General features: G+C 39.8%; 1 protein-coding gene and 1 long non-coding RNA gene across 9 annotated transcripts in view; one reads left to right on the top strand and one right to left on the bottom strand.

Moving 5' to 3' along the window:
* Nucleotides 1–5,805, top strand: part of LOC136014844 (uncharacterized) — a 50,220-nt gene extending 44,415 nt beyond the window's left edge. Inside the window, exon 3 of the long non-coding RNA XR_010612898.1 lies at nt 5,087–5,805. This is a non-coding gene — a long non-coding RNA (uncharacterized LOC136014844). The remainder of the gene's footprint in view (nt 1–5,086) is intronic.
* LTBP1 (latent transforming growth factor beta binding protein 1) overlaps nt 1–15,822 on the bottom strand; it is a 196,775-nt gene that overhangs the window by 29,355 nt on the left and 151,598 nt on the right. For all 8 annotated transcript variants that reach the window (XM_065679916.1, XM_065679917.1, XM_065679920.1 and 5 more), the window contains 4 exons: nt 14,714–14,836; nt 11,381–11,506; nt 4,627–4,752; nt 2,285–2,428 (listed from right to left, as the gene is read on the bottom strand). In XM_065679916.1, the coding sequence (XP_065535988.1) occupies nt 2,285–2,428; nt 4,627–4,752; nt 11,381–11,506; nt 14,714–14,836 (519 nt within the window). The remainder of the gene's footprint in view (nt 1–2,284; nt 2,429–4,626; nt 4,753–11,380; nt 11,507–14,713; nt 14,837–15,822) is intronic.

Below are 15,822 nucleotides of genomic sequence, written 5' to 3'. Positions count from 1 at the left end.
TTCTGAAGAGCTTGCTACATTTTGTGAATAGCACAGCAGAGAGGAGGGGAATAAGATAATCAAACCTTGTACTCTTTTCTGTTTGTTCCTGGAACATGACAAGATGGGCTGGAATTCCTGATACGTGCACAGAGAGGATTGTTTCAGGACACTGCTAACAATAGATGAATTTCCACCAAGTGAAATCTAAGTGGAAAGAAGTCTCGAGATGGCAAGTAAGGAAAAGTGTGAACCCACAGCATTCCACAAAGCTAACAGCCTTTAACCACATGCAAAAATGTTCCCAAATGATAGTACCTTTTCAACAATCTTCACCTATTTGCACTAGAATACAAGGTAGATGAACATTTCTTTATACACAAAAATACAAAATGAGAAATAGGCAAAAGCTGAGTAAACCACTGAACTATAGATACCTGCAACAGGATAATGCAGATTAAATTCTTCCTTTCTGAAAACAGGCATGATGCAAGCTAATGTTGGCAGATGATGTCCATGTGTGCCGTAGGCACCCTCAAAGCACCGCTACTGACTTGAGCATGTGCTTGTCAAAGCTAGAGGATGTGGCTACTCCAGGGAGGCTACTTTGCAGGGAGACAACATGCTATTCCTATATGATCACGCTGCAGCTGGTTTCAGGTGAGGCTGAAGTACTCATTGCTGGGCAAACCAACACAGCTGTTTCTTGCTCATCCTGCCATAAGCACATGGGACTTATGGCACTTATAAATGGGGAGGAAAAGACTGGTTTTGTTCCCTCTTCAGCTGCACAAGCGCAATTGGTTCCCAGCACAAAATAAGAATAAGCACAGTGAGCATACGTAGAATAATGAAGTGTGCACTGTCAGCTCCTAAAATGTCACATCCAGTGGTACATGGGGCAGTGTCACCACTTGACTAGTCAGTCTCTGAGGTCTTGAGAAAAAATAGAAGCCAACTAACAAGTTAAAAAACAAACCCAGCAGGGTTGCAGGATATACAGGAAAGCAAGAATCCTAAAGAAGACCTAACAACAGTACTTTCCTCCTTTTACTTTGGAACTAAAATGAACAGTAATATCTCTCTTCCTAATACTGCCACTTTTATTGTAGTTCAAGAGCACATAGGGTGTACAAGAGTACATCTCACTGGGTCCCAATTTGCATGTTTTCTGGTCTCCTATGATTCTATATTCTTCCTCGATGATCTTACTAGACAAGAGACAAAGATGAAACACATGATTTGTTAGGGCCCGATGAAGGCTGGAGGGAAAGAATGGCTTCACTCCAAACTGGTAACAGTAAAGCTCTGTTCACTGGTGAGGACAAAATGGAGTTAGTACTGATAGTAGAGTATTCCTCTCTTTACAGTACTGATGTAAGCTGTAGAATCTGCATCCTGGGACTAAAGCCAGTTACTTTAAAGCTTTCCAAATGCTAGATCAGCCTCAGCCTGCAGTGTAAGAACAAAATAAGAAAAATACCAAGATTTGCATTCTGGAGGGGACAAAAAGCTGCACAAGTAAATCCCTTCATTTCTCGTACTCTGGTGCTCCTTAGTGTGGGCTCATTCCTTTCTCCAAACTGGATCAGTGTAGAAATGTGGAGACAACTTTAGGAGTTTTAAACTCATTTTAATAACCATATTTTCAATAGTATTTACAATATCCAAAATACCTGATAACAAAGGCTCACAAATGCAGCACAATGGACTACGAGGAAAAATAGGACATAGGAAAAAATTGGAGTAAACTAGGCAAGGGCACTCAAAAAGGCCCTCAGAGAGACTGACGACAATTCAGTGTTTTGGTTTTTTGCTTTCCTAACTACCTTTTCTGAGGACTTACGTTAGTACTAGATAGAGCTAACAGGTGACTGGTATATGCAAATTTTGGTTTTAATCATATGCTCCATTAAACATTGTCCGAGCATACTAGTGGATGTTTGTAAAAATCTGAACCGAAAATAAGCTCACTCAACACAGACTTAGTTCCAGATCATGTTTCATTATTACAGTACAGCAAACAAGAGATTGTTTATTCTTAACTGCTGTAACTATTCATTATTACTGCCAAGTCTGTTGATGCATCAGAATTAAAAGGTATTTCTGCTGTATTTTCACTGTTAATGATTCACTGATAGCATATTCAATGCTAGTAAAGCTTCTTCTCATGCACACTTTCAAGAAGACAATTTTTTCTGCTATAGTTAAAGCAACACCAGCATTTAAATCAACTTTAAGTTTCCATTGGTTACATATGCAGTGGAAATCATGCCAAGCATGCAAAAATCCACTGGCATTTTACCTGGTGAGGTACGGAAGCGACACTGTCCGGTCATCGGATCATACTCCTGGTTTTCATCAGAGCACAGGCACAGGAAAGAACCATCCACATTTTCACAGAGGGCTTCGCCACATACCCCACTCAGCATTTCACATTCATTCACATCTGGGGGAAAAATCCAAACCATAAATCAATCCAGACCCATTACTAACAGTTTGTTCTTTTATCTGCTGTATCTGTGCCAATATTGACTGCCAGATTACAGATAAAATCTCTGGAGAAGGATTAAATACTCACTAATACCTATGTGGATTCATAAACAAGTAGTCAGTCCTCTGAAGAAAAGGCCCCTGAAAGCCACAGTACAGTTTATAGACTATAGGTGCCAATTAGGTGCTGCTTAGCTTTAATTAGCTTTAGTTGTTTCCATTTTTTTTAGAGGTTTCTTTCTAATTTTTAAATACTTGCTTTTCTTAATAGCCTTTTCTTGGGATTTAAGATTCAGACTAATTTTCTTTGTTTTCTTAACTTACTTTATTATCAAAATTCCACTGAACTCAAGGAGTAAAATGAGTAGATTTTATTGCAATTCAGACTGCAGTATGAAAAGAGAATTCCCTTTTCTCCTCAAAATCCCATTTTCCTCATGAACATTCACTGCACAGTGAATTCCTCAGCTCATCACCATCCCCACCCCCTGCCTCTGGTATGCACAATCTTACAGGCTGCTCTGGAACCCACCAGGTTTCCCAGGGAGCCCCTGCTGAACACTACAAATTTCCTCTCCCCCAAAACCCCACATATTTTTAACTTGGATTCTGTATGCCTGCTAACTAGTCAAACATGAAATGCTCTTTTGATTGATGAGAGAGTTGTCTGCTGTTTAGAGTTACCAAATACCAATATCAAATACTGTCAAGTTCACTTAACTTTACTCCCTTTTCAGTTTTACGCTTGAAAATCTACTTTTCTAGTAATGTCAGACTCTAAAAATCATAATTTGTGTATAACAATTAAAAAATATCTATAATCGAGTGGGGTTGCTATCCTTTGGGGTTTATCGAGTGGGGTTTATCCTTTGAACCTCTTATCCATCAAGAATGAAAGTCTAGTCATATGGCAATTTTGTGTATTTTTACTTAAATATACATTTTAACATGTGGTTTGCTCAGCACTTCTAGAATGTAGTTAGATCTTTGTTTATCTTATTTTTGTTTCTCTTTGTTTATTCCTTACTTATTATCTTTTTGTTTATATTTTTTATTTATCCTTGTTTATTCCTTACTTTTGTTTTAAGGAATTTGGGGAATGTTGCCTGGAAATAAAGAGACTTACCTTCTCCTAAAATTATTTTGGTAGATAACTGGCATCAGAAATTCAGAGTATTTTATATTATATCACGTATACAATAAAACCCCCCCATTATTTTATGGTGCAGAATCAGTTCACTGGCAACTCTAATTTAGTTTTACACAAGATTTTGATTCTTTTGTTTTTCCTTTATTTGTTTTCACCCACGGAAAGTCACTGTATGCACTGTATCCCCTCTGCTCAGTATTCCATTTAGGTCTCTGCTCCTGACAAACGTGTTTCATCCTGAGTCTGGTTTCAAGAAACTGCTTAATGAATACCTTTCCTTGATCTGGTACTAATTTTTTATTAGAAACTTGTGCTGCCTCAGATGGTTCTCAGGTCCAACCACTGCCATTAACGACAAACAGATCTGGAAACCCATTACTCAAGAGAAATGTGCGGTATTTACACCTCTACAGAAATGTCACATTTTTCACGGTGATAGGTGTCATTCTTGGAGCTCAAAGCCAATCTTAAAATGTGTACAAATACAATGAACCTAGGGAAGTGTGCCACCTGACTCCCACTGGCTGTACCACATGCCAGACACTATTTGCTTTGGGGGGTAGTATGGAGTTCTGGTTATTCAGCTAAAGGACTAAACAGATGTTGCATTTAAATAGGCTAATGTATAAAATTCAGTATAGTATGGTTTATATTTGTGAATGGGCCTGAGGTGCAGAAATAGTGAGGTTTCTTGTGATGGTTTGGGTTTGGTTTTGGGTTTTTTTTCAGAGATAAAATGTGTGGCTCAACTTACTTGGTGTTGGTTTCCATTTGAGCCTAGTAGCAAACTCTCATTGAATGGATACATAGTTAAGTTTCCCATACAAAGTTCACTGAGTAAAGCAGAGCTCAACTGCGCAACCTTACTTTACTAGTGAAGTGGTACAACTTCAATAAAAAATGATGTAAGCCAAAAATGTTCTTGTGAAGAAATGAATTTTGCTCATATGCCACTCTGCTCACTAGAACCTTGCAGGAAAGACTGCTTGCACCTAAGAACTCACCTGTACACCCTTGCCCATCCTGTAGATCCTGATACCCTTGGTAACAGAGGCAGCGGTAGGAGCCATCCATATTTTCACAGAACCCGTGACTGCCACATGTTGTGCTGTTTGCACATTCATCAACATCTGCAAGGAAGAATTATAACATCAGACAAGGTGTGTGACAGGGGCAGATGTGCATGAAGAGGGCAAAAAACCAGCAGGACCATTTTGCAAACAGATGCAGTTGTTATCTCTCTGTACATTGGGAAGGAAAACACAGTGGATGAGACACAAATTTAATGGGAGCACACATACAATTTAAGAAATAGTTTCAGTGTTAACTTTGTACGAAACTTCAGGCAATGGTTTTGGTCAATTGTCTCCCATCTGTTTCATCAAACCTGCCAATCATGAAACAATGTTATGTACCAGAATAAGGCATTGTTTAAATATGACAATCTCTCTGACTGCCTTACAGATTCGGCCAGTGCAGCATTATACAGTCAACGTGTGAAAGCGGACCCACTGTGCCTACCGGAAGAGCTCAAGAGCATGGTTGCATCCGCTATGCAGATTGTGCACAGATCTCATTCTGGCTCTCAGCACAGAAGAGAATTTCATGGTGCATGTTTGGGCGGTGATTCTCTGTGCACTGTGCCTTTTGGCTTTAATCCTGTAAATTTACACAGATGAATAATCTTAGGTAGGCAGAGCAATTACAGTGCCCCCCTGCTTTCTGTACTGGCCCTTTCATTTATAGTTACCATATGTGGTTTGCTGGCCTTACAAGTAAGAGTCATTTGCTTGAGTAAGTCTGTTCTTTGACTCAACTGCCCATCACCCTGTATTGAAGCAGAGCTGCTTGTGGCAGAATCTGTAAGTTCTGCCTGTAAGGCAGATCCTGTAAGTTATAATATACCTATAAGTGCTAGGAATGTATTATTTTTATCTTCACTCCAAGTAAGACCTAAACCCAAGGCCATGACCATCTGTAGTCATCAAAGATGTGGTGTGTTTTTCAGGAAGAACATTAACTGAAACTGAGGACCTGCCAGGATAGCAGAATTAGTATCTTCTGCCTTCTAAATTCCTCTGCAGTTTGAAGCAGAGAAATTACTGCTATATTTCTTCCCTAGAAACTACTATGACTTTTAAGTAAGGCTGCTGTCTGCTTGGAATTGCCTTCTGTATTGTGCCTCAGGGATCATCTTCATTTTAAACGGTGAATAAAGTGATTAGCTTTTGATTTATGATACAGCCTGCCATTATTCTACCTCCAGTGAAGGCCTTTGGTACTCACTGAACTAAGAAGCTGGTGGGACTGAGTCCTGCACTGCCAGAGAGACAACTTCTTTGAACAGAGGAGCAGTGCTGCTTCTTAGTGTCTTTCTGAAAGGTGAGAGTAGGGCTCAAACATAGTCCTGCTCCTCCAGCCTTTCACAGCTGTCTCAAAGGCCAAGAAAAGTCAGCAAAGGTGCACCTCATTCTCCTCCTGACAGTGCTCACCAAGCATGGGCATTTTAAATTGTGTCTTATGCTCAGCTGAAAGGGAATTCTTGGTCTTTAAACCATGTGGTCAACAGGTCCCCAAGCTAACCAAATATTAGCAGCATGTCATTACCATCCATGCAGGTTACCTGTTGTGCTGCCCTCTTGTTCCCCAAATTCATTCACATATGCTCTGCCTGCCTCAGGGAGAAGGTTTTTTGGGGTCTTGAAAACCAGCTTTTCTTATGAGCTGTGGCTGGGATCTGAACAGTTTAGAATCCAGTCCAGCTAGGCCAGAAAAGACAACGCACAACCTCTTGCTGCTGCTGTGCACTATACCTGTGTAACATATTTTAGTATTTAATCTTGTGACCCTCAGAGTTTCCCATATCTGGTAAAAAAATGTGAATACTCTCTCTTATTCCCTGTTAAGAAAAGTGAAGTAATTCAAAATGAGTAAACAGTGGTGGATTGACAGATAGGAATTTAAGACAACAGGCAATAATACAGTGTTTGTATTTTCGGTGTCCAGCTATAGTTTAACAACAAAAGCTCCTGAGCCATGAGACAGCTACTCTGTTTAAAGCCTAGACAGAAGGAACTACAACTGGGCATTTTAGAATTACTTAAATTACAGTATTTCTCTTCCTTAGTAGCTAAATGTCGAAGGAAACAGATAGGGGAATGGATCATGCAGCTGGTTCTCCAAAGGTAAATTAAGGTCATTGACTAAAAAGCTGCAGAAACAAAACTTGTGATTGCAGCAAGTGTCCTAATTTAGCATATAATATAGCCACAGAAGATAGTTTGGTTTTTACAAAGTGCACAGTCTGAACATCACCGGATCTTTCAGTGTATGGGAAATTACAAAGAAGGTCCAAGCCCCAAATATTTTCCCTTATCTAGACAGCTTGCTCAAAGGACTCCTATTTTATAGCCAGAAAGGGCATCTTTTTCTTTAATCATCCTGTAGAGCAAGAGGCTTGTAATCAGCAATTCTGTTGCTATACGTAGAAAAACTAAATAAGAAACTAATAAATCCTATGTCTATACAGTGACTAAAGCAGTTCTCTGTAATTAGAACCTGGTTTAGAATCCATGACTCAGTGCTGCTTGCATTAATCAAAACTCCTTTGGTATAACATCATCAGGTTCTAAAGAAAGGTGAAACGTGTGTGCTCAAGTGCACTCCTGTTCAGCTCAACATTGTGTTCCTGTTTTCTGCAAACTGAACAAGATGAAGGCATGCCTAACCTCAGGTGTGATTTAAATCTCACTGAAATCTACTTACATGGCAAAGTATCTGGAAGAGGAAGTGTTTTCCAGGACAGTTCTGTGAAGTGCTCAGGGGACAGAGGTCTGATTCTGAGACTTCCAGGGCTGCCCATAACATCCATACATAAAAATCACATAATGAGAAAATTATAAAAATATGCATTTAAATAAAGACTTTGGCCATCTAGAGGCAATAATGCTGGATGGTCATTCCAATGTTACCATGATGCAGGTAAGAAAGATTCTTGTTTTTCCCTTTGTGGTCTTACTTCTCTAGCCAGCATCCAGGTAAGTAGTAGTGGATGCCCTAAAACATCTCTGTCACCAACTGTGAGAAGGCTGGTGAAGTCTGTGATTACTCACTGGGAAATAAGAAGGTAGCTCAGATGGGCCACTGGAGATGTGATACTTGAATCTATGTTTGGCAGGATCCTGAGCTTTCTTACTTACACATTTAACCAGAGATGTAGTGAAGCTGTGAAGTTGTCTACTGCATAAAATTTACTCCATGTGACAAATAATACTCTGCCCCAAAAGGAGTCCTAGATTTACCATACCGTTTTCCTAGTTGCCTTGTCTTCCCTATATACAGGCAAATTATGGTTCTGACATGCAGTTACAGCAAACATCTATTATCTTAAAATGCCTGTGGTGTCAGAGGTAACAGTTATGCACTTTTCGCAGCTCTGCTCTTTGTGTCCTTAGTTTTCAGACTACTTAGGTATGCAGACATCTTAAGTAATGGACAATGTAGCATCTTTGTGTACAGATTTGTACATTACTCTTTGATCACAGAACAATTTGTGCATGCCCCATGCAAGTATCCAAAAGGCTCAGACGTGAGTTATTCAGTGGACTAGTATAGGATGGCAGGATACAAGACAGTAAGGGGAAAGGAAGAAGCAGAGGTTGGAGAGATCTGGTAGGATGTGCAAGTTATTTTGGCATACCTGTTGAGGCAGGCGGTGAAGCCTGGGGCTTGGAGCAGAGAGAGGGAAAAGTGAGAGAGCCACTGAGACACATATGGGATTGGACATGGAGACAGAAGAGGCGCTTGGGGCAGGGTACTGACTTAAGCACCAGAGAACTTGAGTTTTTGCCAACCCAGTTGACTAGCAGCCAACTGGGTAAAATGCTGCCTTTACAGGAACACCAGAGAGCTCAACGGAGCAAAGGAGTGCTCCAAGAACCTCCTGTTCAGAGAGCCTGGTGCAGCCAAATTGCTGAGCCTGGGGCCAGGTGCAAGTGGAATGTCACTGCCACAACAAAAGTTTGTCTACACCTTGGAAGAAGACAGTCTCCACAGCTGTTCAGTTTACTTTGGCCAATGGACACAAAAACTCCATGCCAGAGCTGAATCACATGGGGTTCTTGAATGTTTTATGTTGCTGTTGTTTCTGACTTTTCAAAAAAAAAAAATGAGTCAAGCTCATACAAAACAAGTCTGGAGATACTGAAAATCTGCTCCCAGGTACAAAGAGGTGTGTGAATCCAGCAAAATTTCCTCAGGTTCCTTCTCTGATGGTATAAACAGTTCCTCTCACTCACTTAACTAGAAGTAAATTCACAGAGGCACCCAGTGTAAAGAACAGTAGCTCCTGTGACTGGAAGCCACATCTTTTCTCAGTACCTGGAATGTCACAGCTCCTTTTGTTTCTGTGCCTTTTGTTTCATCTTGCCTTTCACATGAAGCAGACACCACTACAAATACTAACACTGATGCCACCAGTGCTCCCTCAAAGTGAGTTTTTTCAACTCTAGAATTGTTTTTATTAAATTGACAGAGTGGAGAAACTAACTGTGGTAGAAAAGGAGTGCTGCTGTTTCAGAAGACTAGAAGTACCCATGCTTCGCCAAGTTATTAAAACAGTTTTCCAAGTGCTGAATATAAAGTCTGATCTCTATTCCATACACACCACTGATTACTTGTGAAGCATGTTCAACTGGTTTTGTACTTGTTTGATTCTTCATTAAAATGTTCCAAAACTATTCACAGTTCTGGAAATAAGATCTTGTGATTTCATCTTTTTCTATTTAGTAAAAGCTTGGGCTTTTTGTCCTAATGGAGATACAGAGATTAACTTTGTACTCCATCATATGTAATGGTAACCTTTTCCTTGGAACTGTGCTACTTTATCCAGACAGAGGGACTCATTTCTTCTGGTACATCCCCTGAACTTAGATGCCACTGACTTTTTTCTTTTTTTTTTTAAAGTTGTGTTTCTATTCAGTTCTGCCTTCTTTAATTTCTAAGGGTTTGATTTCACAAGATTAGTAACTGTTCTTACAACTTCGGTTTGGAATAAAGTGTTTGGTTTCTACTAAAAGCAGGCTGCATTCTTCTCTGACCACTTTTTTTTAGCCATGCTCAGCAGTGAAGCAAAGCACCTGCTACTACTTTTCTTGCAGAGAAACTGGAGATATTTGACCATATCCTGCCTAAACACTGGGGGAAATATGTACGTGCTGCCAAAAGAGTCCTTTAAAATGCTTTGGAATTATCTTCATTACTTGAAGTCACAAAATACTGTCTTGTCCATCAATCACTGGAGTTATTCAGATTCACTCTCTTCAGCCTACTTGACCAGGCTTTTGTCTTGTGTCTCTTTTGACTTATGCCATGATTACAAAATAAATGTTTAGAGAAGGAAAAGCACTAAAAATACTGGAGGATTCCTTCTGGTTATCAATGATAACTAAACCATACATAGTGTGTGTGATGTCATTATATACCTAAATATACAGCAGTTACTCCCCTTACATCAGTATAACAGTACTCCTGCAGCAGTGTATTTCACTTCATTAGCTATTATATTACTAACTATAGCATATAGCAGGTTATAGCTAACCTATATAGTTATATACTAACTATGGCATATAGCAGGTTATATGCCCGCTCAAATAATAGTGTCATAATGCTTATTACCCTCTGGTAAAAGTAGGGGGAATAGATGTGACAGTCAGAAGTTTCAATACACCGCCACCGCTGAAGGAAGAACCTTTTCACTATCCCTAAGTGAACTATGAGAAGAGCTGGGCCATGAAAACCAATCACATATGGATCTATTGGCCTATAATTGGGGACAGAGAACAGTGTGCTTAATTCTTGGGTGCTTGGAATCCACTACCTGTAGGTTGTAACAGTGAGCTATGATTTGCTCAGTGCTTCTCCTCTGCTTTTCCCCTTCTGAACTTTTCCCACAAGGCTTCTTGCCTTGGACAGCTGAGAACAGCCATTCATCATCCAGAATGTAAATGAGGGGAATTAGAAAGTAAATGGGGGGAATTTTTGTTTTCTGCCAGCATCACTGACTACACAAAACCGCTTATCTTCTTGGTATCATTGAGCACAAGTCTCCTTTTTTAAATCCAGTATAGAAGAGCAGCATCACTTGCAAGTGCGCGCATGCCATTAACTGGCTTTAGACCTGTAAAGATCTAATTACTATTATTATTTACTCCATTTCTGCCATTTCAAGAAGGTCTTACCCACTGAAACTCATCAGAAGCCTGAGTTCCAGACTCACATTACATGCATTTTATATATAGCAAGGATGGAAGAAATAAATATAAGATAGAAATAATTTCTCATCTATGAAGATATTTTCATATTATCGCAGATGTCTACTGCTTTCATATATCTTAACATCAGAATGTCATTCCCTCCTTTGCCACAGTTAGGTCAGTATTCATTCTTTTTCACTAATTTGCTGAAAAAAGTGTAATCTACTATTAAGGTAGCAAAATTATTAGAAATCAAGAAAAGTAAAATATGTAACAAACATTAACTCCATTATGTTGCCCATTTCATGCATTTCCTGTTGTACTTCTTAAGATTCAAACAGCAGTGGAACATACCCGGCATTTACAAGAAAAAGCACAAAGGACCTTAGATGGCAGACTGCAGAGTTAATAAGTGGGTTTGGGGTATCAGACCCAAAATGACCACTTGTCTCGCCCAAGTAATAACAGCAAATCGATAGGAATCCATTATTGTAACTTGCCTCACCTTCACATCTTCGGCCATCTGCAGACACAGAAAAGCCCCTCTCACATATGCACTGGTAGGAACCATCTGTGTTTAGACACTCCCCATGAGGTGAACAAAGGTCAGGTCTCTCACATTCATTGATATCTGAAAACAGACACATTAATTGCTTTGCAAATCATGATATCCTTAATATTCAGCCTAAGTTCAATTAGTCTTAAAAGCAGCTTTGAATTCCACCAGCTGCAGCTATGCAAACAGCTATGTAAACAGCTATGTAAATGGGGCTCATTTTCCAGAGTAACCAAATCTTCTGGGATCGTTCTTAAGCTCTGTATAGGCATCAGTATGTTCTGCTGCATCATACTCTCCCTGCATCACTCTCTGTGATGATGAGCAGATGAGAGTGGTTTGTGAGATATCAGTACAAGCTCTGTACTAGCCAACATTTCTTCTGTGTTAGGGGAATTCTCAGACGACTCCACCTCATTGCTTTCTGCCTGCTGCATGCTGGTCAGCTTGTGCATCTGGCTCCATGCATTACCAGCAGGTCTGGACTTGCATCTTTCCCAGTAGGCTGATTTTGTATAATTTCAAGCCAAACGCTGAAGGGGAGTGGGAATGTTCCCAAAAGGTTGCTATACAAGAGCCTGTCATCATTGCTTTTTTTTTTTTTTTGGGGGGGGGGGTTGGGTCTTTTTTGAACACAGAAAGCACTTTTCAAACACTGCCTTTCAAACTTGTGACTTTAAACCCCAAGCACTGCTTTCTAATTGATCTCTCATCTTAACAACAAAACCTGCCATCAGTGCTTAAGGACTGCATTTAGTCATTAAGGAGGTACTGCTTTCACATTCACATTGTAATTGCACTTCCTATTTTGCTTTACAAAAACCTACTATGAAGTTTTCAACACCATGCTGAGATCAAACACAAGTTACAAACAAAACTTACACATGTGGCTCATCCATCCATCACAGATACCAGAATTTCTTAACTGTGTCTTTTGTTGCTTAGATTCTGGCCATTGTTACAGCCGTACAAAACACATCACAATAGACAGTATTTTCACAGACTGGAGAAATTATGATTTCAATACCATCATTTCAAGACCCATGGCACCCATTACAGAGTTCTCTTTAGATGCAGACTGATTCTGTCCTGTGGGTAAACTTTCCAGGCCAGTGTCCTGAAGTGATGGCACATGTGGAAAGAACAGAGGCAGCTCGGGGAAGGGTACTATCTGTGTGAGGTGCACAGGGAAAAGTCAGTGCACTGTGCTTCACACAACACCTACATGTCTAAAGTTTTCTCTGAATTGATAGTAAATACAGACCAGTAGCACACTTCCTGAAAATCTCTGGAAGTCAGGTAAGGTGGCAGACCATTGACAAGGACAGTACAGTGCCTTCTAGCACCCACCCTGTTCTCAAGACTAAGTTGTCAGGTTCTTACAACTGCCAAACCAGCTGGTTACACAAGGTAGACTGATGTATTAAAAGATAAGAAGATTAACAATGTTAGGGAAATGGAGTATAATGTATCTGAAAGAGCAAACTGCTCCATTTCTAATGTTTTGGACTGCAGATTTGCTTCTTACCAAAACACGTGTTTCTAATTCCTACTCTAGTCCAGATTCAACTTGCAGATGCTGCATTCTGTGATAACTTTACCAGTTTAATTCAATAGCTTTCTACTTTCAGTTACTGTTTCCTTTGAACATAATAAGGCTATGATCAAGTCACCTTTCTTCTTTTTTTTTTTTTTTGTACAATAAAAAACTCCAGTTTAAAAGCATGCAATCAATTCCCCTCCCCTGGCTATCAGTTTCTTGGGTTTGTCTCTGACTGCTCAGCATCCCTTTTGAATTGTGGGCACCAGAATGTCAATGTACAACAATGTGCTAAGAGCAGTTGTATCAGTGCAAACTAGAGGGAAACAAACCTTGCTTACTCCTGCTGCATATTCTGATTTTTCATCTTCTGGGGAGTGCGTTAGTCCTACTGGGCATAGGGTTGCACTGGAAGCTCACATTCAGCTGAGTGTTGCTGACCCCTTAATCCTTCTCGGTAACCATGTCCCAGAAGGTAGACCACTATCCTAGAAGCATGACTGAGACCCCTTTTTCAATATAGATACGGATATATTGAAATGCATATTGTTTGCTCACTTGGCACCAGTGGCCTGTTACCTGGATCTCTTGCCATGCATCTTGTCTCTCCAGGTAAGGTTTCTCAAAAAATGTTATGTGTTTTTTTTTCTTGCTATTACAGAACCCTGACAGAACCAACTTTCAGTCATTTCAAAATGTCTCATTCTAGCTGACGCTTAAAATATTTGGAAAGTACTGTTGAAATGTAAAGAAGTTATCATTTACGATGCAAGTATGGCTAGCCTTGTCCAGTGCAAAATACAGGACAAGAAAATATACTGAAGATACCCATGCTTGACAAATAAAAATCCCACTATTGCATCCTGTAAGAGCTTAACAAGTTCTCAGCCCAGTAAAAAAAAAGTCTAACCATGCTCAATTCTGCTAGCCAAACATTCCCCTTTATTGTTCTTTCACTGCATCCAGTTCTTTGCTATTCTAATGTGTCAGTATTCATTGTATCAACTCCTCCTTTCTTCCATTTGTTTGGATGTTGATCTGGCTATTTCTCCAGCAGTCTCGCTCCCCTCTACAGCAAGTTCTTATTTCACCCGGTTGGTTCCTTCTCAAATGTGGTGCTCTTACCTGAAATGGATTTTTAATTTTCATTCATATTTTTTTGTTAAAAATACTGTCAAAACTGTCTGTCCCTTGGTTGGCTTATAAGTACTTTCTGTTTTGTTATACTTATCCACTTAAAAATGAAGCCTATATACTACTACTTTATATAGTGAAGAGAACAGAGTGGTATCAAAGCTGGCTTTGATTTATAGTTTGCGATCAATTCTCTTTTATCTGCTAAAGCAAGGTCTAATAGGTCACTTCCTTAAGTTGAATGCAATATTTTCTGAATTAGAAAGCAGTCACACAGAATACTCAGAACTTTTACAGGAAATTCACTGTTGGTTGCACAAGGTCTTCAACATAGACCAGCTGGAAATCAGACTCTCAGCCCAAGTCTAAACTGTGTATTAGAGAGGTGCCAAGGAAAAGTCCAGTCTCCTGCTCCTGAGACTTCAGCCTCTTGAAAAAGTTTCTCAGCATATATTTACAGAGAGAAATAGAAAACAGGAGAAAAAAAGTACTACAATTTACAAATGAGTTTCTCTCCCTTAGCATGATCTGTGACTATCACAAGTTACGCTTACAAACTTGCACATTTATTATAATGATCCAGGTATTTTTTTATAACTGCTTCATACCTTGACATCCCCTATTTGCTATCTGCTGGAAACCATCTGGGCAAGTGCATTTGTAAGACCCGTCAGTGTTAATGCAATTTCCTCGAAGGCAAATATCACTGTCTTGCAGGCATTCATCAATATCTGAAACAAAAGTATTACTGAATTATTAGATAATGCAAAAACTGATAAAACTTAGATATTAACATAGCAATTTGAAGCTATAATGCCCTATAATAACCATGTGTGCATGTGTGGAAATCATGTTTATTAGGATGTCCATTTGATTCTCCTTTCATCATATCGTCAGGCTTTTTGTATGTCTAGAGAGCTTTGAGTTTGTATGTCATTTATTCCTAGCAAACACATCTAATGTGCCATCTGCATCTCTCGTGAAAGCTATCATAACAAATCTTTACACCACTCTTTACCGTACTCCAGTGGTGACCATGGTGTTACCATAGCGCAGTTAACAAGAAATCCACGCAGCTGTATATTTAGAAGACAGACATTGAAATTGCCTACTAATGCAAAACTGTACTTTGCAATAGGCATCTCTGGACATGTTTAGAGCACTACACAGAGATCCCTAAGCTGGAAGTGATCTGGCTCAGATGGCATCCAGAGTATGGGCAAGCTAAAGCAGAGCTGGTGTGTCATACACCAGACAAGACATGCCTGCAGAGACTACTCACAAAACAACCACGTGGACAGGAGGCTTGTAGGACAGGGACCACACTGCACATAGGGATGTATCAACAGTTACTGTTTCATGCAGTTCATGTGATGCAATAAAGCCATTTCACAGGCTTAGCAGCTTGGCTGCAAAGCTGAAAAGCTGCTTTTGCACAGTGCAGCATCCAAGCCATAAATCCACATCCAGAGTCAGGGAATGCAGTCTGCCTCCCAGCTGCCTGTACACTACATTCCCAGCATCAAGCCTCAGGCCTGCAGACTGTGTCTTGATATCCATGGGATAAATGTTTTGACTTACACACAGGAGGGCAAGTTTCAGGACACAAACCAGATACAAAGTAATCAAATTTTTCAAGAACTGGCATTGTTCCCACCTAAAGTCTTGGTGTTGTCTTTCAAGGGGCTTAAAGGCAACCCAATGGAGGAAACAGAGC

The sequence above is a fragment of the Lathamus discolor genome, chromosome 5 (genome assembly GCF_037157495.1).
Source record: "Lathamus discolor isolate bLatDis1 chromosome 5, bLatDis1.hap1, whole genome shotgun sequence".
In the NCBI taxonomy this organism is placed as follows: domain Eukaryota; kingdom Metazoa; phylum Chordata; class Aves; order Psittaciformes; family Psittacidae; genus Lathamus; species Lathamus discolor.
Note: the sequence above shows the minus strand (reverse complement) of the source record. Positions and strands in the feature narration are given on the sequence as shown.